Source organism: Stegostoma tigrinum, chromosome 45 (genome assembly GCF_030684315.1).
Source record: "Stegostoma tigrinum isolate sSteTig4 chromosome 45, sSteTig4.hap1, whole genome shotgun sequence".
NCBI lineage: Eukaryota > Metazoa > Chordata > Chondrichthyes > Orectolobiformes > Stegostomatidae > Stegostoma > Stegostoma tigrinum.
This window is the reverse complement of record NC_081398.1, coordinates 15,739,072-15,763,144: the sequence shown is the minus strand read 5'-3', so window position 1 is coordinate 15,763,144 and position 24,073 is coordinate 15,739,072. Positions and strand designations below refer to the sequence as shown.

General features: G+C 44.0%; 1 protein-coding gene across 4 annotated transcripts in view; it reads right to left on the bottom strand.

Annotated features, from left to right (window-relative positions):
* The window catches only part of pld2 (phospholipase D2), a 108,220-nt gene that overhangs the window by 67,235 nt on the left and 16,912 nt on the right, over positions 1 to 24,073 (bottom strand). For all 4 annotated transcript variants that reach the window (XR_007246761.2, XM_048524177.2, XM_048524178.2 and 1 more), the window contains exons 2-10: positions 22,677 to 22,826; positions 22,294 to 22,427; positions 21,124 to 21,272; positions 19,621 to 19,729; positions 18,581 to 18,646; positions 13,829 to 13,887; positions 13,381 to 13,473; positions 10,826 to 10,978; positions 3,167 to 3,316 (exon numbers count right to left, since the gene is read on the bottom strand). Coding sequence is in view for 3 of the 4 variants with exons in the window: in XM_048524177.2 (XP_048380134.1) it covers positions 3,167 to 3,316; positions 10,826 to 10,978; positions 13,381 to 13,473; positions 13,829 to 13,887; positions 18,581 to 18,646; positions 19,621 to 19,729; positions 21,124 to 21,272; positions 22,294 to 22,427; positions 22,677 to 22,791 (1,028 nt within the window). In the remaining variant the exon portion in view is untranslated. The remainder of the gene's footprint in view (positions 1 to 3,166; positions 3,317 to 10,825; positions 10,979 to 13,380; positions 13,474 to 13,828; positions 13,888 to 18,580; positions 18,647 to 19,620; positions 19,730 to 21,123; positions 21,273 to 22,293; positions 22,428 to 22,676; positions 22,827 to 24,073) is intronic.

The following is a 24,073-nucleotide window of genomic DNA, read 5'->3' as shown; positions in this document are numbered from 1 at the left end:
ACCAATTAAGGATACAGTTATTTTATTTCTGGAATCAAGCACTTAAGTTAAGTATGAATTCAATCAAGTACTGAAACAGGATTAATAATTGATGTAGTCATCCAAAATCTACAGGGAAATGTTAAATGTGAAAGGGATATGCTCTAAAAGCTAATTACATAAGTGAGTATAAGCAAGTAACTGACAAACATTGATTGGTAAATAGACTAAGGGGTATTGATATAAGTAAACAGTGAGAAACATTAAAAGAATGAATTCAAAATGTTCAACAAACGTACAATTCATCAAAAAGCTGAAACTCATGGCTCACTCCCGGAGTTAAGAGTAACATTAGGTTATAAGAAAGCTGCCTACAATATTGCAACAAAGAGTAACAAAGTCTGAGGATTAGGAGTATTTTAGAAACCAGATGATGGCTTGCCAAAAGTTGATGAAGAGAGAATTATTGTGAAGTTAAAGAAATACTGAAACAGATTGTAAATAATATATACAATGTACTCCATTTCATAATATATTAGCTAAAGTAAATGTTGGTTTCTTGGAAATGGGTGTTCCTGGCTAGACCAACATTTATTGTCCATCCCTAGTGGCCCTCGAGTAGGTGGTGATGAGCTTCCTTCTTGAACCGCTGCTGCAGGCAGTCCCACAATGTCACTAGGGAGGGAGTTCCAGGATTGTGACCCAATGACACTGAAGGAATGGTAATATATTTCAAAGTTACGATGGCAAAATATTTGGAGGGAACTTTCAGGAGGTGGTGTTCCCATGTATCTGCTGCCTTTTCTCATTCCAGAAAGAAGAGGTCACATATCTGGGAGAAGATGTGGTGAATTGCTGCAGTGCATTTTGTAGATAGTACTCCCTGCTGCTACTGAACATCAGTGGTGGAGAGAATGAATGTTTGTGGATGTGGTACCAAACAAGTGGGTTGAACTGTACGGCATAGGAACGAGACCTTTGACCCACCATGTTGTACTGAACATGGCACCAAATCAAACTAAGGTGCTGGGCTTTCGGAGGTCAAATGTTAGGGAAAAGGATATAATTAATGGCAGGACCCTCAACTGCATTAATCTACAGAGGGATCTTGGGGTTCAAGTCCGTAGCTCCCTGAAAGTGGATTTGCAAGTAGACAGGGTGGTGAAGAAGGCGTGTGGCCTGCTTGCTTTTCTTGGTCAGGAAATTGAGTACAAGAGTCAGGTTGTCATGCTGCTTTGATGTCGTGGTGCTGGTACTGGACTGGGGCAGGCAGGGTCAGAAATCACACGACACCAAGTTATAGTCCAACAAGCTTATTTGAAAACACAAACTTTCAGACCGTTACTCCTTCAGGTGTTAGTGAGAGAGGTAGTCTGACCTAAAATGTCACCTCATCTTTACAGCAATAAAACCTTTAGTTCTCTCAGGACTGTGACTTGAAAATAATTCAGGGATTTACATAAATATATTAAACCAATTAAAACCTTCTAATTGATTAAAGATTTAACAGCTTCTTAGCCTTGTTTAAACCATCCTCATAAGTGGTGTCAACCTTTGACCTTTTACTTATAAACTGTGTCTGATACTACCTCTCACTAGCACCTGGAGGAGGAGTGAGGCTGCGAAAGCTTCTGTTTTCAAATAAACCTGTTGGACTATAACCTATTGACCACGTCGCAGCTTTAAGACTTTGATTCACCCACATATAGAGGATTGTGTTTAATTCTGATTGCCGCATTACAGAAAGGATGTGGAGACTTTGGAGGGGGTGCAGAAGAGGTTTACGAGGATAATCCCTGGATTGGAGGGTATAAGCTATTAGGAGAGACTGGAAAAACTCAGGTAGTTTTCTCTGGAGTGGCAGAAGCCGAGGGGAGACTGGACAGAAGTCTATACAATTAGGAGGTGCACAGATAGGGCTGATGATCAGCATCTTTTCCCCCAGAGTTGAAATGTCTAAAGCTAAGGGTCATGACTTTAGGGTGCGGGAGTTCATAGGAGATGTGAGGGGTAAGTTTTATTTTTACACAGAGTGTTAGGAGTCTAGAATGTGCTACCAGGGTGGTTGTGAAGGCAGATACGATAGGGTTGTTTAAGGGACTTTTACATAAACACATGAACATGGAAGGAGTGAAGAGATATGGACCAAGGGCAGGCAAAAGGGATCAGTTTAATTCCAGGTCATGTTCGGTACAACATCGGGCATTGAAATAAACACATTTCAGCCCATTATTACCATTATCTCTACCTGTCTCTTCCTTTCTGACTCACTGGTTCTAATGTCTACCTTTCCCTCAATCCCTCCGCTTGCTGACCTGCTGCTCTGGTTCTCAGACCCCACGACCCTAGCTGAAACCCTCCCAAGCACTAACAAACGTCCCTGCAAGGATATTGGTTCCTCTCTCGTTTAGGTGCGACCTGTGCCTCTTGTACAGGTCACCCTTACCCCAGAAGAAGTCACAATGATAGAAGAACCTTGAACCTTGCCCCCTACACCAGCTCTTTAGCCACACATTCATCAGTTCTATATTTCTATTCCTTGCCTCACTAGCATGCGGCTCTGGTAGCAACGCAGAGATTACTACCCTCAAGGTAACAAAATGTGCAGCTAGATGAACACAGCAGGCCAAGCAGCATCTCAGGAGCACATAAGCTGACGTTTCGGGCCTAGACCCTTCATTAGAGCTCTGAAACGTCAGCTTTTGTGCTCCTGAGATGCTGTTTGGCCTGCTGTGTTCATCCAGCTGCACATTTTGTTACCTTGGATTCTCCAGCATCTGCAGTTCCCATTTTCACTCACACTACCCTCAAGGTCCTGCTTTTCAGCTTCTTCCCTAACTCCCTACACTCATTCACAGGACCGCATCCCTCTTAACACTGCATTCCAAATCTCTGATTTGTTAGAGTGTCCAAAGTATTTATATGCCCAGTCCATTTCAGTTTCTGCCCAACGGTAACTCACAGGATGTTGACAGTGGAAGATTCACTGATGGTAACACTTTGACTATCAAAAGAACATTACCAGGATTCCTTGCAGTCATGTGGTTTCATATCAGCTCCCTATAATGATGAGGAGTTATTTACATTAACCCTTATATTACACACCCTTGTTACCACTCCAATATACTCACGCTTAAGGAAATAAAAGCTGAAACTGAGCGCAGCCAGGGGGCTGTTTGATAGTTACCATCGAACCTGGATGTCACGTCGAGCTGGGACAAAGGAGTCAAAGCGGTGCTCTGTAAGGAAATCCTGGCCATATCTCTCAGCCAGATTAGTTATCTCTTGTTTCCACCAACATGCCTGTCTATAGCTGCTGCATTTAATGATCAGAGTCCTGTGGGGGTGGGGAAAACAAAAAGAATGCATTAAAACAAACCAGGGTGTTGCTGTTCGGCTGATCATTATCAGTGAGTAGGTAAAGGAGCTTTTAGCCAGAGATTACATTCTAGAGTGAGATTGTGACTTCCTCATGACTTGAAGGCACAGCTCAGAAACAGGTCCAACCAATCCGTAAAGAACAAAAGAACTTTAGCAGTAGGAAGCCATTCAGCCCATCCAGCGGCACTGCCATTTGATACGATCAAGGCTGATCTCATCTCGATCTCAACTTCACCACCCACCCCCACCTGCAGAACCACACTTCTCTGCTCTCCCAAGTGTTGCTGAGTTTTGGCGAAAGGCAAGCTGCACACAAATCTCAGTTTGTCATCCTTCTATTCACCTTTCCTGACACTTCTGCTGAAAGTAAGGACATACCACCTTCTCCCACATTGTAAATCACTGGGCTCACCATCCACTCAATAGATTCCTAGAACAAGTGGTTACACAACAGCAAAAACAGAATGAGAGATGATCTTGACAGACTGAAGCAATTCCGAAGGGTCCACATTGGGAAGGCGCCACCCCCTTCTCACCCCCGAGATTAGGGAATCTGGAACATCGGTGGGGAGTGTCGCATTTTAAGAGAAGAGGTTGGCTGATTTGGACTGAGGGGAGGAGATATGCCTTCACTTGGGAGGGTGGCGAGCCTGTGGAACCCTCTGTCTCAGAAGGTTGCGGAGGCTTCATAGTTGAATATGTGTAAGGTCAGGATTAACAGATTTTGGTCTCCCAGAGAATCAAGGTAAACAGCGCAGCAGAAGGGAAACAGGGCAGTGAAGCTTAAGATTAGCCACAATTATACTGAGTGATAGAACAGGCCCAGGAGGCCACATGCTGCTCCTATTTCTTACCCTTCAGTCAAAGTAATAGTCTCAAACATACAGAGCAAATTTGCTCATGGCACCACTGTAGTGGATCAGATCTCAAATAACGATGAGACAGAGTACAGGGAGGAGATGGATAGCTTACGGTGGCATGGTATAATGGTCAGCAAAATGAAGGAGCTGGTCATCAACTTCAAGAAGCAGAGTGGCAGACATGCCCCTGTCTGTATCAATGGTGCCAAGGTGGGGGTGGTCGAGAGCATCAAGTTCCTAGGAGTAAATATCACCAGCAATCTATCCTGGTTCAACCATGGCAAGGCTACAAGCAAGAAAGCACATTCAACACCTCCACCTCCTCAGATGGCTAAGGAAATTAGGCATGTCCACAAGGGCTCTTACCTATTTTTATAGTTGCACCATAAAAAGCATCCTATCCAAATGCATCACAGTGTGGTACAGAAACTGCTCTGCCCAAGATCACAAGAAACTACACAGTCAGGAATACAGCTCAGTCCATCATGAAAACCTGCCTTCCTCCCACTGTTTCCATCTACACTTCCCACTGCCTAAAGAAAGCAGCCAACATAACCAAAGACACTTCCCACCCTGGTTTTACTCTCTTCCATCCTCTTCAACCAGGCAGAGGCACCAAAGTTTGAAAGTTTTATCAGACTTATGAACCAACTTCTCATTTATTAGAGTTGATTTTTCTCTGCACCTTCAATGCTATATTCCAAATTCTGTTCTTTTAATGTATTTACGCAAAGTATGATTGTACACATTACATAGAATCTCTACGGTGTGGAAACAGGCCATTCAGCCCAACAAGTCCACACTGACCCTTGGAGCTACCCATCCCCTTATAACCTACCTAAGCTACACATCCCTGAACGCTACGGGCAATTTAGCATGGCCAATCTACCTAGCCTGCACATCTTTGGACTGTGGGAGGGAACCGGAACACGCAGACGCAGGAAGAATGTACAAACTCCACACAGACGGTCGCCCAAGGGTGGAATTGAACCCAGGTCCCTGGTGCTGTGAGGCAGCAATGTTAACCACTGAGCCACCATGCTGCCCCAAGATTTGTCTTGTGAGTAGGCCAAAGAATACTTTCCACTGTATCTCAGTATGTATGACAATAATAAATCAAATCATATCCAGCAATTGGTAAATAACGGACATGACAGGGCAGGACAAACACATTTTTGGCTGTTATTTTCCTGAATGCTTTCTTTAGTTGTTCGACTAAAAATAAAGCTTTATGTAGGTCATTCAGCCCATCAAGTCTGCTCTGCCATTCACTGAGAAAATGGAGACGTGCTTAATTTACATGAGAAGTCTACTCAATCTAAAATTATTACTTTATACTCCACTATATCCTTGATTAATAGATGAGACAAACTGTAGATTGTACAGTGTCCATTATGGTTCCTGAATGGACTCAAAATGATTTCAGGTGATTACACTTGATAGAGAAAAATTATTTCTTGTTGGGCTGGGGATAGGAACTCCATAATAAGAAGGGAGAACTTAAAATTAGAGCCAGGCCATTCAGGAACGATATCCAGAAGCATGTCTTCATGACACTGTGACATAAAGCATACCATATCTAACATACTTTAAGATTAGATTAGATTCCCTACAGTGTGGAAACAGGCCCTTCGGCCCAAGGCCACACCGTCCCTTGGAGCATCCCACCCAGATCCACTCCCCCTATAACCCACACACCCCTGAACACTATGGGCAATGTAGCATGGCCGATCCACCTAGCCTGCACATCTTTGGACTGTGGGAGGAAACTGGAGCATCCGGAGGAAACCCACGCAGACATGGGGAGAATGTGCAAACTCCACACAGTTACCCGAGGCTGGAATCAAACCTGGATTCCTGGTGCTGTGAGGCTGCAGTGCTTACCACTGAACCACTGTGCCACCCTGGATTTGTACCTGGGTTTTAGAGGCAGATGGAGGAGAGTCATTTCTGTGAAGCATTTCTTTTAAAATAGTCAAAATGTATTTCAGTTTTATTCCAAAATGACTTCAGTCACATTGATTTCTTGGAACTGGAGTAGAGTATCTGGAAAAGCCCCGGAGTATTAATGGATAAAATATTTATTCCATTGAGTCTACAGCAGGCAGAATAAACACATTTGGCAAATTGTCGAGTTCTGACCTCAGAACTAAAGGTTCAGAAAGAACCCAGAGCTCAGTTGAAAAGATAAAACAATTTACGAGCAGGGGAATCAAGAATCAGTGGAAGCAGTCACTTCGGCAGAAGTGATTTCCAATCTGTGGACCTTCAAAGACAAGAGAGTTTAGACAGAAACCTTTGCTTCAGGAAGCAGCGATCACATCCACAGTGAGACACAGCCGCATGAGTACATGGTTCGGGGAGAGTGGAGGCAGCATGGGAATTCAGGGAAGAGGGAGTGAGGTACTTGAGCTTCTTTTTTGTTTGGTTTAAAATTTGCAAGTTTTTGTTTAGAAACAGCACAATTTGAAGTTCAGGATCAGGTGACCAGCACAAAATAAAGAGAGACATCCTGTGAAAACCATATGTTCATTGGTTGTTAATAGCTGCTAATTTGACAGTTATAAATTGCATTCAAATTAAAGGCAAATAGGAGAAATTGTTTACAAATTAAAAACCAAAAGACCAGTAGGAGATTTTTTAAAAATTAGGAATTGAATAAACAAATTAAAGATGCAGAGCAATGTGCAGTACCTGCATGATGTAGATGCTGGTGTATCCAGTTAGGACTCATAGCATTCACATCTGTAGTAGGTGTCAATTGTTTGAGAAACTCAGTTGATGAGATGGAGTCTGAGCTTTGTATATCGCAACACATCAGGGAGGGGGAAAGAGTTACCTGGGCACAGTGTTACAGGACATGGTCACACCCCTCAGCTTAACTACCTCAAATTCAGATACAGGACGATGTGACTCCGAGTGGTACCGGAAAAGGAATCCAGTGCCAGGGGGTGGAATGCAGTTGCAATGGGGATAGTTTTGTCAGGGGAATGTGCTCTCTGTAGCCAGGATCAAGGGTCCTGAAGACTCTGTTGCCTGCATGGTACCCAGGTTCAGGGGGTCTCATCTGAGCTGTCGAGGAACTTAGAATAGGAGGGGAAAGATTCAGTTGTCATGGTCCACATAGGTACCAACAATATAGGTAGAAAGAGGACGAGGAAAAGAGTTCTGCTGAGGGAATATGAGCAGCTGGAGGCTAAATTAAAAAGCAGGATCAAAGAGGTATTAATCTCCGGATTACTATCTGAGCCATGAGGTAATTGGCACAGGATCAACAAGATTGAACAGGTGAATGCATGGCTCAAAGATCGGTGTGGGAGAAACAGGCTCATGGAACATTGGCACGAGTATTGGGGAAGGAGGGAGCCATTCTAATGGGACAGAAGGAAAACTCAATAATGGAACAAAGTTTAGGCTTTATATCTTAATGCACGAAGCATTCAGAATAAGGTAGACAAATTGATGGTACAAACTGAAGTTACAAGGACTTTGTAAACAATTAGAAGAGGGAAGAGAGATCAGGAGAGGTTAAAGTTTCTAGACAAGTCATGGGGCAGACAGTATGAAAAGGCTCAAGAATCTAACTTCACAAGAACAGCAGGTAGCAAGACAACTATGAGAAATCAGATGGTCAATGCAGGACTGAGGGTGTTGTACTTAAATGTGTATAGCATATAAAACAAGGTAAATGAGCTTGTAGCATAGGTTGAAATTGGCGGATATGATGTTGTGAGCAGCACAGAGACATGGGTGCAAGGGGTCAGGGCTGGGAACTAAAATATGCAAGGATTCGCATCCTATCAAAAGGACAAGGAGATGGGCATTGGTGGTGGGATTGCCTTGTTGTAATAAGTAAAAGTCAAATCGATAGCACAAGTGTAATAGGGTTGGAAAGCACAGAATCTATGTGGTTAGTGTTGAGGAACCACAAAAGGGAAAAAAAGAGACACTTATGGCAGTTATGTACAGGCCTCCCAGCAGTAATCAGGATGTGGGGCAGAAAATAAATCAGGAGATTGAAAGGCACATAAGAAAGGCACTATTAAAAAAATCATGGGGGATTTCAATATGCAGATGGACTCGGAAAATCAGATTAGTAGTGGTCGAGAAAAAGAATCCATGGAATGTCTACAAGATGTTTTTTTTTGGAGCAGCTTGTAGTACAGCCCACCAGGAAACAGGCAGTTCTGAATTTGATGATGAGCTCAAGGTGAAGGAACCCCTCAGGGGTTCCATAATAAGATATGATAAAATGCACCCAGCTGTTTTGAGAGGGAGAAGCTGGAATCAGATGAAATGTTATTACAATTGAGTAAAAAGGTAGCTACAAGGACATCATGGTGAGTAAAATAATTGAGCTGCCAGAGGAAGTCATATGGCAGGTACCATTACAACATTTAAAAGACATTTGGTACATGGACTGCAAAGGTTTAGAGGAATCTGGGCTAAACGCAGGCAAATGGGATTAGTTCAGTTCAGGAAGCCCGGTTGGCATGGACAAATTGGGCCGAAGGGCCTGTTTCTGATCTGTATATCTCTATGGCTCCATGAGGAAGGCGCTGGCCAGAATTAGAGGGAAGAATGGCCTAGCAGGGAAAACGGTGCAGCAGCAACGGCAGGAGTTTCTGGGGGTAATTCGGGAGGCACAGCAGAAATTCATCCCAAGGAAGCAGAAATATACCAAAAGGGAGAATAAGGCAACCAGAACTGACAACAGAAATCAGAGACAGCACAGCAGCAAAAGAAAAAGTGTACAATATGATGAAGGTCGGTGGGAAGCCTTTAAAAACCAGAAGAAATAACTAAAAAAAAGTAACAAGGGGAAAAGATGAAAAATGAGGGTAAGCTAGCTAGTAACGGAAAAGATGATCAGAAGAGATTTTCAAGATAAGTAAAAGGTGGGACGGAGGCAAAAGTGGACAGTGAACCACTGAAAAATGAAAATGGAGGAAGTAGCAATGGTGAACGAAGAAACGGCAAAGGAACATTGCATCAATCTTCACAGCAGAAGATACTATTGGCATACCAGAAATTCAGCTCAGTCAAGGGACAGAGGTGAGTGTAGTGGTGGGATGGTGCTGGGGAAGATGAAAGGTCTGAAGGCAGATAAATCACCTGGATAAGATGCACTACAGATAAGATGGAGTTATGAAGGAGATAGCTAAGGAAACTGTACAGGAATTGGTGATGATCTTTCAGGAATCACTGAAGTCAAGGAAGCTCCCAGAGGACTGAAAAATAGCTAGTGTAATACTCCTGTTTGAGAAGGGAAGGAGGCAGAACACAGGAGGTTATTGGCAGGTTCACCTGACCCCAGACATTTTTAAGATTTTAGAGTCCATTATTAAAGGATGAGATTGCAGAGAATTTGGAAGTGCATGGTAATAAAGGGCTGAGTCAGCACAGCTTCACCAAGCGGACGTCATGTCTGACTAATCTGAGGTTACAAACAAGTTAGACAAAAGGAAAACCAGTGAATATGATCTACTCAAATTTCAAGACCACCTCCGACAAGGTGCCACACAGTGGGCTGCTAAACAAGACCAGAGTCCATGGTATTAAGAATAAGGCACTGGCATGGTCTAGTGGATTAGCTGATTGGCAGAAGGCAGAGACGAAGAGGTCTTTTTGAGGATGAGAGTCAGTGACGAGTAGAGATTCACAGAGGGCAGTGTTAGGGACCACATTATTCGCGTTATACATTGGGCAATGCTCTGGGCAAAAGAACTGAAGGCATTGTTAACAAAGTGTGGAGATGGATGAACACAGAGGCCATGCAGCATCTCAGGAGCACAAAAGCTGACGTTTCGGACCTAGACCCTTTAAAGGGTCTAGGCCCGAAACGTCAGCTTTTGTGCTCCTGAGATGCTGCTTGGCCTGCTGTGTTCATCCAGCTCCACACTTTGTTATCTTGGATTCTCCAGCATTTGCAGTTCCCATTATCACTGAAGGCATTGTTGCTGGGTTTGCAAATGGCACAAAGATAGGTGCAGGGACAGGTACTATCGAGGTGGTGGGGAGACTGCAGAAGGACTTGGAGAGCTGGCTTGTAAAAGAATCTAGACGTGCACTTGCAGTGCCAAGGCCCAGAAGGCTGTGGGTCAACAGCTGGCAAATGGGACCAGAATAGATAGGTGCTCAATGACAGGCACGGATATAATGGGCTGAATGGCCTCTTTCTGGAACAGTTTATGGCTCCCTAGTTATAGTCTATTTCAAGAGGGGGGGGAACATCCTCTCAGAATACCCCCACTTCATGTCAATTTTCCTCAGAATCTCATATGTTCTAACATAACCATTCTTTTAAACTCCACTGGCTGTAGGTCTAACCTGCTGATCATCTCCTCAGAATATAAGCCTTACATCACAGGAAGGAGTTAGAGGAGGGAAGGAGCTGTGAGCAGGAAAATCAATCACAATAATACAAAAAAGATTCAACACCCCACCTTCTGAGGCAAAGTCACACTGCCTTGTCTGAAAGGTGAACCCTCTTCAAATGGTAGCACGGGTGCCAGGGGCTGAATGGCCTCCTCCTGACCCTATCCCCCTCCGAGAAAGATAAACAGAGAAACCGGGGAACAGATCAAAAGGACAAGAGGTTGAACCTGGACAGATTTTCAATCATCACTCCATATTTCGTGCCTGTTTCCTTGCTACCAACTTGAACGTTGAACCCTTTATCAAAGAGGAGCACGAAGGAGATGACCCCATTCGAAGGCCTCATGTACAGAAGGAAGGAATCCTTAATGACAATCCACCTGGAAAAAAGAACAAGTTACTCCTCAGCCACACCAATGGAGAATATGTCAGTTAAAGCCAATTTAACTCCAGACAAATTAATAATAGTCATTCAAAGGCACAGAACTTGAGTATCGCTGCAAGTCAAGACTGTTCATCTCTAGCTCATCAGGATAGAATGGCAAGAATGCCAAGTCTCAAAAGGTAATATTAGTTTACAAAAATAAAAGTAGTCAATTTCTTCTAACTATTTTAATTACTGATTAATTTAGAAGTCACAAAATATTGAGATGAGATGAAAAGTAATTTATTCAGGCAGAGAGAAGGCACAAGTGAGTGTGTGGGGAGGAATTGTTATTCACAGTTTGGGAATAAGAATGATACAATATAATATTGTGCAATGTTGCCGAAAGAGAGACACACTGGTGAAGATTTTGTCTCGCAGTTGTCTGGAACCATGCAAAAATACCAGATCGCAATCAATCGATTTGAGCATTTCTATGCGTGAATTTTAATGCTGGTGCAATGCGAGGTTTGTATTTTGCAAGCCCTGTTTGCTTGTAACAGGCAGAGTTCAAACCTTGCACCACAAGCCTGTGCTTTCAAAACCCAAAATGAAAATATCTGCTGTGAGGTACGATTCTGCAATTGAACAGCACTAACTGAACAATACTAAGTGCAACATTAGTTAACATGAACAACCAGTTTAAAATTATTCAGTCTTGCCTGTAATGTGGCTTAGTTACACTTGCGAGAATCTATGTTCAATCATATATTCAATATTCGGTATGACATCTGGTAAGATGGCAGAAGAACCTGGAGCTCGTCTACTTCATCCGATCTTCCCTTGTGTAACCCTTTTTTCTCCCTTCTTTTCCCCGTTTTCATTTTATTTCTGTTTTATATTACTTAGCTCTTCTCGAAGAGCTCGGCAATAGCATCAGTGGCTGTGAGAGAGCGCCCAGTGTGGACTCAAGTGAGCCCCGTGCAGACTCGTGGGGACAGTGGCATTGAGTTTGGGCTGGTGTGGCAACCGGTGGCATCAGTGGTGCCTTCACTGGCGAAGTCTAACGACGACATTATTGGAGGCGAGACTGCACCAAACAGTGGTGACTTTCATTCCAGTGGCAGTGGCATAGCGAAGAGAGCTCTTGCCTGGCGACCAGGCCCATGGCTCAGCACTTTCAAAGAACTGCAATGTTGAACACTTTCTTCAAATTCCTTACTATTCTGCCTTTATACTCTACGTTTTTGTTTATTTTTCCATGTTTTAAGACGGCACCAAAGAATAGCAACACTATACAATGCTTTTCACCGCATTTTGTAACAAATCACATGACAATAGATAAACCAAATCAAACAGATAGGGACTTGCAATATACAAAAAATAATATATTCAAGCAAAAACTGAAAGAACTGCAGATGCTCCAAATCAGGAACAGGTTCTGAAGAAAAGCCACTGAACCCGAAACGTTAACAACTGATATTTTTCTTCACTGCCAGACCTGCTGAGCATTTCCAGCAACTTCTGTTTTTGTTCCTAATATATTCAAGCCTTGTGCATTTATTTGAATTTCTCGGCTGCTTGGGTGAGTTCATAGTTCCCCAAGGCAATGTCTCATCCCATGAGTACACTTGCCAACCAAACAGACTCCCTCTCTCTCCTCCAATAAGAATTGTTTTAAATGTGGCATTACTGCACATGTCAGAGTGCAAAAAGAAAAGTTGCAGAAAAGCATCTCTACTTTCAGCAAAATCAAGTTCTGTGCTGCAAACAGTTATATAACATAATTTAATGAGAGTAAATAAAATTACAATACATTCTGAAACTTTCATATTTTCATACAACACCAAATTACAGTTGGAGTAAATGGTGAAAAAAATGCTAATTGAGAAAAAAAACAAGAGCATATTAGCACACTGAGCAATGTTATCCAATTGGGGCTGTGTTTAGAAGGTTAATGGGTACTTTTATTACATTTCTCAGATATTAAGGGACCAGGCTGGGACAATGCAGAAAAATTACTTCTCATGGTCTGGAGGCCAGGACTTAGGGTAGTACCTAAAGGTGACCTTTCAAGAGTCAAATTGGGGAGCACATTTTCACTTAAAAGGTTGGTAGACACTTGGAGCTTCCTTCGTTGACTGACAAATAATCTCCCTTCAATTATTAATTATTATTAAGCCTAAAAGGCACTACAGAAATGTGAGCATCACATAGTATCCAAAAGGGAATGACTGGCTCCTGTCATGTATTGTACAGCCCCATGTGTGGCTATTTCATTATCAGCTCTTGTACATGGACAGCATACACAGTAAGTAAAAGGGAATGACTGCAGAACACTGGTCGAAAGGTCGGTTCATACATACATTTGTGATGTCTTTATTTTACCACATGTACAAGGTTCCAAACTGGACTGACCTCTTTGACCATTGATAGCAGACTTTATGTCGTCCACAGCAGTTTAGCCCAGGAATTCGGTGTCCCCCTGATCGCTTCACAATCATCGCCTCCCTGTTAACAGAGTGTTGAAATTAAACGCTGTCCCAGTAGGTGGCTCTCGGGTTTCCCCACAAATATCACCAAAATGAGTTAGAGAGGGTGACGAGTGAGAGAGAGAACAAGCACGCAAGAGAGCAAGAACAAGAGCGCAAGTGTGACAGCAAGGCACAGAGAGACGGCAATACAGAAAGAAAGGCAGAAACAAAAGCAGAGAGAGACAGACAGAAAGTGCAAGTGTAGGTATTAGAATTCTCAGAGTGCAAGCTTGAGACAGCAAGCACGTGCGTGTCTGTGCATACAAGTGAGCATGCGTGAGAGAGGGCAAATATGTGTACTATGACAGCTCAACAAAAATCAAATCACTTACAGGCCTTTTGGACCCAAATCTGGAATGAAGGACAGTTCACTAACATCCAGGAAGGCCATCTAGAATTAAACACAGCCTGTTAAACCACAACAAATTGAAGCAGAGGTCAAATTCAAACATCGAGGATTGAATTCCAGAGCAGAGATAATGGGAACTGCAGATGCTGGAGATTCCAAGATAATAAAATGTGAGGCTGGATGAACACAGCAGGCCAAGCAGCATCTCAGGAGCACAAAAGCTGACGTTTCGGGCCTAGACCCTTCATCAGAGAGGGGGATGGGGGGAGGGAACTGGAATAAATAGGGAGAGAGGGGGAGGCGGACCGAATTCCAGAGCAGATGTGAGTTAGTCACTATCAGTCCTGTTTCAAATGCCTCAAAGGCAAAATAAATTCCTGACTATTCAAATAAACCACAAACTTCTTCAAAAAAAAACAAAGGTTGAAGAATAAAATGATATAGCTGAAAGAGAACCTATCTTTGTTCTACCGCTCCCATCATTAACTATGATATGGCAACGGCACAGTAGATAGTATTCGGGCTCACTGGAGCCCATCTGCTCTGAACCAATGTCTTCTCTATGTGCTCTACAACGCTTTGTCTTTTCTTTCTTCTTCATTTTCAAGGTTGGAACAGTGTTAGCGTGGTGGTAGCTGCAGCATCGGTGGAGTGGACCTGAACTGCTGACAGCTCTGGAAGTGCCCCCAGTGATAGAACACCCAAAGTGTGAACTCCCAGCAGCGGCAGAATCCGGGCGAGGAGTCCTGGCAAAAACCTGGACCCTTGAAGTGGGGTCTCCCTGGGTCAGCCGCCTGCCAGGTCATCATTGCTGGTTCTGGAGTGGCACTCCTTGAGGATCTGGATACCTTGCAGAAGCCATGCTTGCTGGACAGGCCAACTCTCTGGATACTTTCAAGAAAGAGATAGATAGAGCTCTTAAAGATAGTGGAATCAAGCGTTATGGGGATAAGGCAGGAACAGGATACTGATTGTGGATAATCAGCCATGATCATAATGAATGGTGGTGCTGGCTCAAAGGGCCGAATGGCCTACTCCAGCACCTATTGTCTATTGTCTATGAACTTCTTTTTATCCTCATTGTACCTCAAAATTGCGCTGGATTGTGACAACAAAACACTTTCCACTGTATCTTCAAGGCTTATGTGACAACAATAAATCATGATGAGTTCCAATTTAACTGACCAATGACACCTGCCCCACCATTTCATGGCCAGTGCCAGTACCACCCCTCCACCCCCGCCAACTGTTGGAGTCACCACTCTTCAGGTGCCACCCCTTTGTTACTGAGCAGACCTTGCCAATGAGCTTCCAATGACAGGTCTCGTGCTGGACCCCACTCACGCCGCAACCATTAGCGACCCCCCCTCCCCCAAGCACCCAGCTCTGCGGCTGTTGTTGCCATGACAACACTTGGAGTCCCTGCTCCAGGCCTAGCATAATCCAGAGGTCCCTGGCTCCACTGCCATATGGTTTCAGGGCATGCCCCAACCAAAAAGGTTGGCTTTTGTACAACTACTTTCACAGCCTTAGGGCACTGCAAAGTGCCTTACGGCCAGTGAAGTTGTTTTCTCAACACAGCAATATCTCACAAACAGCATCACAACCGCGACCAAATCATGGATAACAAGGTGTAGAGCTGGATGAACACAGCAGGCCAAGCAGCATCAGAGGAGCAGAAAAGCTGACATTTTGGGTCTGGATGCTTCTTCAGAAAAAAAATCATTGTTTTTATTTGCCAATTTAACCAAGAGACATGGGAGAGAATGCTTTTGTATGTGAAAGGTGCATCAGGCACTGATGAGCAATGTGAAGCACCTCTCCAACATGCACACCCGGGGCAAATGCGGAGATCTGGATCTCGGAGGTAATAGATGATATTGAGGTCTCCCCCAGTTTCAGTAACAAAAGTCATTTATACATTGTCACTATCCTGCAAGAGCCTTTTCTCATGACAAGGTCAAAAGCAGGCCTAATAGATCTTTAGCAGGACACAGGAGGGTGGCAGCAAATCTACAATAGAGCTCGTGTAACATGGTTAGTAGCAGTGAGGCTTCATCCCAACAACAAACATCTCCTCTTTTACCAATTTTTGACCCTGGAAGCTTTTAGAGTGATCACAGGACATTGACTGAGCCTTGGCTTTTTTTTAATTCACTCGGCATCACTGTCTGGGCCAATTTTGTTTTATTGAGCATCCTTATTTGCCCGAGAAGACGATGGTAAGCTGCCTTCTTAAACCGCTGCAGTCCACATGCTGTAAGTTGATCCATAATGCCCTGAGGGAGGGGATTCCAGGTGTGGTGGCTCAGTGGTTAGCACTGCAGCCTTACAGCATCAGGAACCCAGGTTTCATTCGACCCTCGGGTAACTGTCTGTGTGGTGTTTGCACATTCTCCCCGTGTCTGCGTGGGTTTCCTCCGGGTGCTCCGGTTTCCTCCCACAGCCCAAAGATGTGCAGGATAGGTGGATTGACCATGTTAAATTGCCCGTAGTGTTCAGAGATGCATAGATTAGGTGGGTTACAGGGAATGGGGTCTGGGCGGGATGCTCTGAGGATTGGTGTGGACTTGCTGGGTCAAAGGGTCTGTTTCCACACTGTTTCCATGATCTATGATTTTGACTCAGTACGGCGAAGGAACAATGATTTATTTCCAACTCAGGATGCTGAGTAGCATAGAGGGGAACTTGAAGTGATGGTGTTCCCGTGTATCTGCTGCCCCTGTCCTTCTAGATGGTAGTGGTCACGGGCTCAGAAGATGCTAAGGATCTAAGGTGAATTTCTGCAGTTCAAGTTACAGATAGTATACACTGCTTCTATTGTGCTTTGGTGGTGGATGTTTGTGAATGAAGTTCCAACAAGTGGGTTGCTTTGTCCTGGATGGTGTCAATCTTCTTGTGTGTTATTGGAGCTGCGCTCATCCATGTAAATTGGGAGTACTCTACCACACATTGTCAGGTAGATGCCAATGTTGTAACTGTACTGGATTAGTGCAGCACCCTCAGGGTGGGCACTTGGGGTGTCAGCCTTGACTTTTGTCCTCTGGCCTGGATTAGAATCCATAACCTTAGGGGTGGCTGTTACTAATTCAATCACGAACCAGAAAGTGAGCGAGTGAGGCAGAAGCATTTAGGAAGGAGTTACTAAGCTCGGACCCAGGCAACTGAAGGCTTACCCATAGTGATGAAGTGATGGAAATCTGAGGATGCTCAAGAGACTGGAATTGGAGGAGATTACAGAGATAGGGAGGAGTGTTGGTGGCAGAAGAGGTTAGAGAGATAGCGACGTAGTGTAGATTATAGAGATAGGTTGACTGGGATTCAGTGATGGTCAGCAAGCACAGGTGATGACGGGGAAATGGAGAGGGTGCAGAGGAGATTTACCAGGACATTGCCCCAGCTAGACAGTTTCAGTTATGAAGAGAGATTGGACAGGTTGGGGTTGTTTTCCTTAGAAGAGATTGAGAAGGGACACGTTTAAGATGTATAAAATTTTGACAGGCATAGGCAGGGTCGACAAGAGAGATAAATGAACAAGGGGCACACATTTGAGATAAAGAATAGGAGGTTTAGAGGGAAGAGAGGAACTTTTTCACCCAGGGGATAGTGTGAACCTGGAACTCACTATGTGTAAGGTTGGGAGATGCAGAAACCCTCATAACATTACAGAAGATTTAGATATACCCTCGTGATGCCAAGTCAGATAAGGATGTGAGAAATTGGCATTAGAATGGATAAGTGGCTGTTTTTGACCAACACAGATTTCATAGGCCACAGAGCCTCTTTCTGTGCTAAAGATCTCTATGGCCTTATTACCAAGACGAAATATCCTTTAAGGTAAAAACTTAGAAATTGGAGCAGGACCATTCTAATCATTTCATCCCCCTTTGTCTCTCCAGCTTTTGCATAAAGGGGGTTTCCCTTTTAAGACAGTGATTAAAGTGGGGAATCCTTCTTCCAGAAAGGGGGCATTGGCGGGAGTGTGGTGGGTGGGGATAAGAGAGAGAAACAGGTGGGGCATAGAGGGGATGGAGAGAGAGAGGGTAAGAATGAGGTAAGAATGAAACATAGAAAGATAGAAACAGAGAAAATAGGGACAGGAACAGGCTGATCATCCAACTCAGTACCCCCTGTTCCCACTTCCTCCCCATTCCCTTTGATCCCTTTAACTCTAAGATGTATATCTAACTCCTTCTTGAAAACATTCAACACTTTAGCCTCAAGCACTCTTGTAGCAGAGAATTCCACAAGCTCACCATTCTCTGGGTGAAGATATTTCTCCTCATCTCAGTCTTAAATGGCCTACTCTGTATCATTAAGACCATGACAGAGAATAAGGGTGAGAGAAAATAAGGCTACAATTTTAAACTTTGAAACCTCTGAGGAATTGATCAAGGGACTCTCGGGTTTTTTTCACCATTACACTAATAACTACCATACTGTCAATATGTCTAACAAACCAATTTTGAAATCCCACAGCAGATTTAACAGGCAATTAGAGGATGAACTTGTTCAGATCTTATAGACAATGGGGAGACCAAGGGGGATCTACAGTTGTGTGCGCCAGAGACGGAAATCATTAATTAAAGAGAATGGCATCTCTCTAATTGACCTTGGAGACTACAAGGAAGAGAAAGAGGAAGAAGGTGGAGGAAGAGAAACCAGAAGCATTGAGTTACCCACAAAGATTTTATGACTGACATCAGAGAGAGAAGAACTCAGGGATTGACATTACCATTGCGTGATAGTTTCTGTAGAAGGATTTCTCAAGCATCGTGTTCAGGTATTCTTCTAGGCGTTTCTGAAGATTTAAATGAAAAAAATTCAAAATGACATTACCCATTGGATTATCCACCACAGTTCCCCTCCCGTTCAGGTGTTTTTTAACCACACCCTGCTCCCTTTCCGCTGTCAACAAAGGAATCTCCTAACATCACTCCCCAAGAGACAAACAAAAGAAAGGACAAACCTGAATCTTGATGAAGAGAGGCTGATATATTTTCGAAGCTTTACCTCTCACACACATCAGGACCTTTCACAACAAAAATCTCAACCATTTTTACTACAGCAGAAATAGGTGATGATTAATTGGCGACTGGTTGGCTATAGCAAAAGCCAGTAGGTTATAGGTTCCACAAGCTCTCTTGGTAATTCATAAAAGGCTCAAGCCTTGAACATATTGTGCTTATTTACAGACAACAGGCTCCACGCACATCAATGCACATCACTTCTGCTGAGACTAAACTGATAATACCCAATTGTTAATACAATGCTAAATAGCTTTGCATTCAAAGTAACAAGGCAAACAGTAACAAGCTGAACTAATTGGCATATTTGGAATTATTCAAAGTTGTTATTCAATTGCAGAATTGCTTCTGTTCAAGCCTTCAGCATTTTTTCCAATACTCAGGATTTCGGGGATGACTGCCTTGTTCAGGAGTCAAAACCTTTCATGGGGCCTGACATCCCCACCCCACCCTTCGCCTAACACCTTCAGAGTCAGAGGCCACTGCTAGTCTCGCTGAAAGGCAGGGCAGAGCCGCCAGATGCTGAGGTGTGGGTCCACAGGCACCAATGGGTCTCCTCTCAACCCTCTCCGTAATCTTCCTGGGCTCAGCCTCCTGTTTTCAAAGGTTCTACCGGCACTGACAGCCACTGAATAATCATTCTGGTGAACCTGGTTTCACCCAAATCAACCACCCTTTCAACTCGCCTCCCTGCACGCTCCCCCCCGCCCCCACAACCACCTCTAACCCCAACCCTCCACAGGCCCACCTGTTTGCTCGAAGCTTGCCTCATGGAGGCCCACTCCGGCTGGTGGGGAAGGGCGGGCATTGCCATGGTGATGCCAGTATCTCGTCTCTGCCCCTGAGGTGCTGCCAACCTGGAGATAAAACAGACAAATGAACAGAGGGCAAATGTTGGAATCACTACTGCAGTCATATCCGGACTTGGTATTTTGTTCCCCTTCATCTGAGGAAGGTTATATCTGCTAAGAAGAGGGAGGGTACAACTGAGGCTCATTAGATTACACAAAGCAAAATACACTGACACTGGAAAGTTGAAGTGAAAACAAAACTCAGCCTATCATTGTCTCTACACCAATTAAACAAACATTATTCTCATCTCCCACCACCCCGGGCTCTAGCCCCAATTCCCTTCTATTTATGTCTCCTCCCCTGAACTTTAAACGCCTCAGTTTAATCTCCCATTTAACCTTCTGTGCTCAGAGGGAAAGAATCCCAGGTTCTCCAGTCTCCTCACATTTGATGGAGGAAAGATATTCCCCTCCATTGAGTATTGGCTTCACTGTCCTTCACTCTGAAGAATGCACCTGCTTACCACATGCTTGCTTCCTTACCATTTTTAGCCAAGCATTTATGTATTAAAGCGGATTTGCTGCTTGTTCGCTCAGCCCATTATCGTACAGCCCCTCGCCTTTTTCAAAGCCCTTGCAATTTTTCATGATTCTCCTAGATAATTCTGCATCAAAGGCCTCTACAACATTTGTCAAATTGTCAACATTCAGTTTGAAATCGGCTTTCTCATGAGGTAGACACAGCTTCTTTGATTTGAAGTCACCAGTGGCTCACAGGTAAACAACAGCAGTTTCACACAGCAGGATTCCACAGACAGCAAAGTGTGACAGGCAACCCAAGACACACAGACGAGAGGGAGAGATAGAGAGATACAGAGTCAGAGAGGGGGGGGGGGCACAGAGAGAGTGAGAGAGGCACAGAGAGAGTGAGAGAGAAAGAAAGAGAGGGAGAGAGAGAGACAGACACCACCTAGACTGGAAGAGAGAGAGAGAGAGACTACAATGAGGCCAGAGACAGATACAGTGAGTGAGAAAGCAAGCGTGCGCACCACAGACAAAGAACCACTAACACAGACACATCCACACACAGAGAGAAGGCCCATACAGCATAGATCTGGTGAAACTGTATCTGGTGATGAGGTGCTTGGACAGGATGGAGAGCTGCTCTCCTTAAATGAAGGATTAACAACAAGAGGGCATCATTTTAAGGTGAAGAGCAGGAGGCTAGAGGGGAGTTAAGGAAATCTTTTTCACCCAGAGAGTAGTGGGTTTGTGGAATACACATATGTGAGTGAGGTAGGTGTGGGAAACCCCAACTTTTAAAAAAGGATTTGATGAGCACTTGAAATGTCATTACAGCACTTAGTGAATGTTAAGTGGGATCAGTGCAGATAGGTCAGTACAGTCTGAAAGGGCCAAAGGGTCTCTTCTGCACTGTATGACTCTCTGATATGGCAGACCTGGCGAATGGCTGCTGGATAACCCGAACTTTGAACTTGTGCCTCATCAGGTCTCGATGCAATTCTTCAAAGTGCTTGAATTTCTTTTTCACCGTCCACGTGAAATCTCCATGTGTTATCCTCATCATATAGACCGTGCTTGGCCGAACCTTGGGTGGTGGGGAGGGAAGACACAAACCATGTGGTGTTAGGTTTGACTGCACAAAACTTGTCAGGCTTTTTAACATCAAATTTCTGACTGCATACTCCGAGACAAATGAAGTAACCAAGAATGCATTATTCCTACTCGGCATCACATTGGCACAGCTACCCTCACTCCCAAAGACAGCTTAATCTTGGTCTGGATTCTGGGCTTTAAGTAACCTCTCCACTACAATTCTGATTGTGTTTACGGGATGTGGATGTCATTTTGTTGTCATTCCTAATTGCCCCTTGAGAAGGTGGTGAAGGGCTACCTTTTGGAGCCACTCTATTCCATATGGTGTAGGCAGACCCACCATGGTGTTTGGGAGGAAATTCCAGGATTTTGTTCCAAAGACACTGAAGGAGCAAGTGATATATTTCCATGTCAATGAGTGGCTTGGCAGGAAGTAAGTTCCCATGTACCTGCTGGCCTTGTCCTTCCAGATGGATGAGATTCTGGGTTTTGGAAGGTGCTACCTAAGCACCATTGGTGAATTCCTACAGTGCACACTGTAGATGGTACACACTGCTGCGACTGAGTGTTGGTGATGGATGGAGTGGATGCTTGTTGATGTGGTGCCAATCAAGCGGGATGTTTTGCCCTGGATGGCATTGAGTTTCCCCACGTGTTGTTGAAGCTGCACTCATTCAGCCAAATGAAGCGTGTTCCAACATAACCTTATTCAAACCAGACAGCACAGACAGAGGTCTTTTGGCCAACTCACTTGTATTGGCTCTTTGAAAGTGTTATCCGCTTCATGTGGCTTTTTTGCCAATAGCCAATACCTCCTGTTTTTGAAACTAATTCTGTTTCTTAAACAAACATTCCTCGGCAAACTACTTCTTGCTCAAACTCTCACCATCCTCCAAACTCACTTGATATAACAGCCAGTGATTCATGCTGGGCATGTTCCATCTACCATTAGGCTCGGAGCATTCTTGGGACATTGAAGGGAGGGTCTTTATGGAGAGGCAGAACATTCCTACCTTAAACCCTCGCAGATGGCGTTCGATACCTTCAACATGGACCGTCACTGGCACGCCCTTCATAAACACTTGTCGTTTCTGCTCCTTAAAGGGTTTGATATTGTAGACTAGGAGATAACGACTGGGGAGCTCATCTGAAAAGTACATTTACAACAGCAGCACCTTACATTTGCGTAGCACCTTTCGAAAATGTAGGACAAACATCCTGGGGAGACACTAATACAGGCAGCCTCAAGCTTGGTCAGAAACAGAGGTTTTACCAGATGCTCTTATAACCCTTGCACAAGACGCAAGAGCAGAAGTCAACTATTTGGCCCTTTGAGACTGCTTCGCCATTCGATCGATCACACTTGCAGTGTCTACAGGTGTTTTTGGTGACTTACCTACGCTCTCTTCCCATTCGATGTGATCCACTTCATCCTCGTACATCGGGAGCTCATCCAGATGAGGATGGGACTCAGAGTCCAAGCTCAATGCTGGCTCAAAATTATGAGCCATTCTCCACACCTAATGCACGCAGTTCATTGAATGGACTAAAAAAAAAGAGACAAAAAAACGTCACCCAAGGACAGGAAAATAAGACATTCACCAGCTTCAGGAATCTTACTGCCTGTCGAATGGAAGACTCTGCATTTGTGTAACACCCTTTTGTCAACAGAGCGCTTCACAGCCAAAGTAGAGTTGCCCTGGCAGCGTCCGACGCAATGTAGAAATTCAAAGATCCTCAGACAGCACCTTCCAAACCCACAATCACTTCCATCTAGAAGGACAAAGGCAGCAGATACATGGGAACACCATCTCCTGCAAGTTCCCCTTCAAGACACACTCATCATCCTGACTTGGAAATATATCACTGTTCCTTCATTGTCACTGGGTCAAAAATCTTGGAATTCCCTCCTTAATGGCATTGTGCGTCAACCCACAGCAGGTGGAATGCATTGCTGGATATGTTACCCACTATACCATAAGCTTTTGTTTTCCACAACAGTGTGACACCTTATCAAATGCTTTCTGGAAATCCAAATACATTACATCCTTTATCCACAGTGCTTGTCACTGCTTCAAAGAAAACTCCACTTGGTTAACCATTAAATCCTTTTTACTAACCATGCTGACTCTCCTTGATTACCTTTAATTGTTCAGAGTGCCCAAGTATAGCTGATAATCTTTGGCAGCCAGATATTGAGGGATTTTGTGCTTTGTAATTTAACACCATCTCCAGTCTGCTTGTTGTCCTTCCTGACATATTGACAAAGAACAGCCCTTTTCCATTTCCCTTTCTGCTTTAATAAACTACCAAGTCTCTACCAGGGACAGTGCAACAACAATTGGGGCGGTAGAAAGTGTGTGTGGGAACTAATTTAAGATGGACTTTAGGAGGGCGGAAAAATAAGGCATTATAGCCTGCATGGGTCCACCTCTCTCTGAAAGACCGGATAGTCTTGGAAGACACTGCTTGATCTTTCTCGAAGGACATCTTGGAGAAAATCAGCCTTTTTTTTAATATCCAGAAGTGTTTTCACATACAACTGAATGGTTTCTTTTCCATCACCAATCACCCATGTTACTTTTCATCTTTGTTTCCAATTAACACACAACTGAACAATTCTTTTCCATCACCAAGTTGCCTATGGTACTTTTTCACCCATTAACCACCATCAGTCTTTCCCTTTTAACCTATTTCTCTAATTAACTTCTTCAGAGACATCATTACACACCTCTGGAGCAGGTGGAACTTGAATCCAAGTCTCTCTGTCCAAGGGTAGGGGCATTAACACTG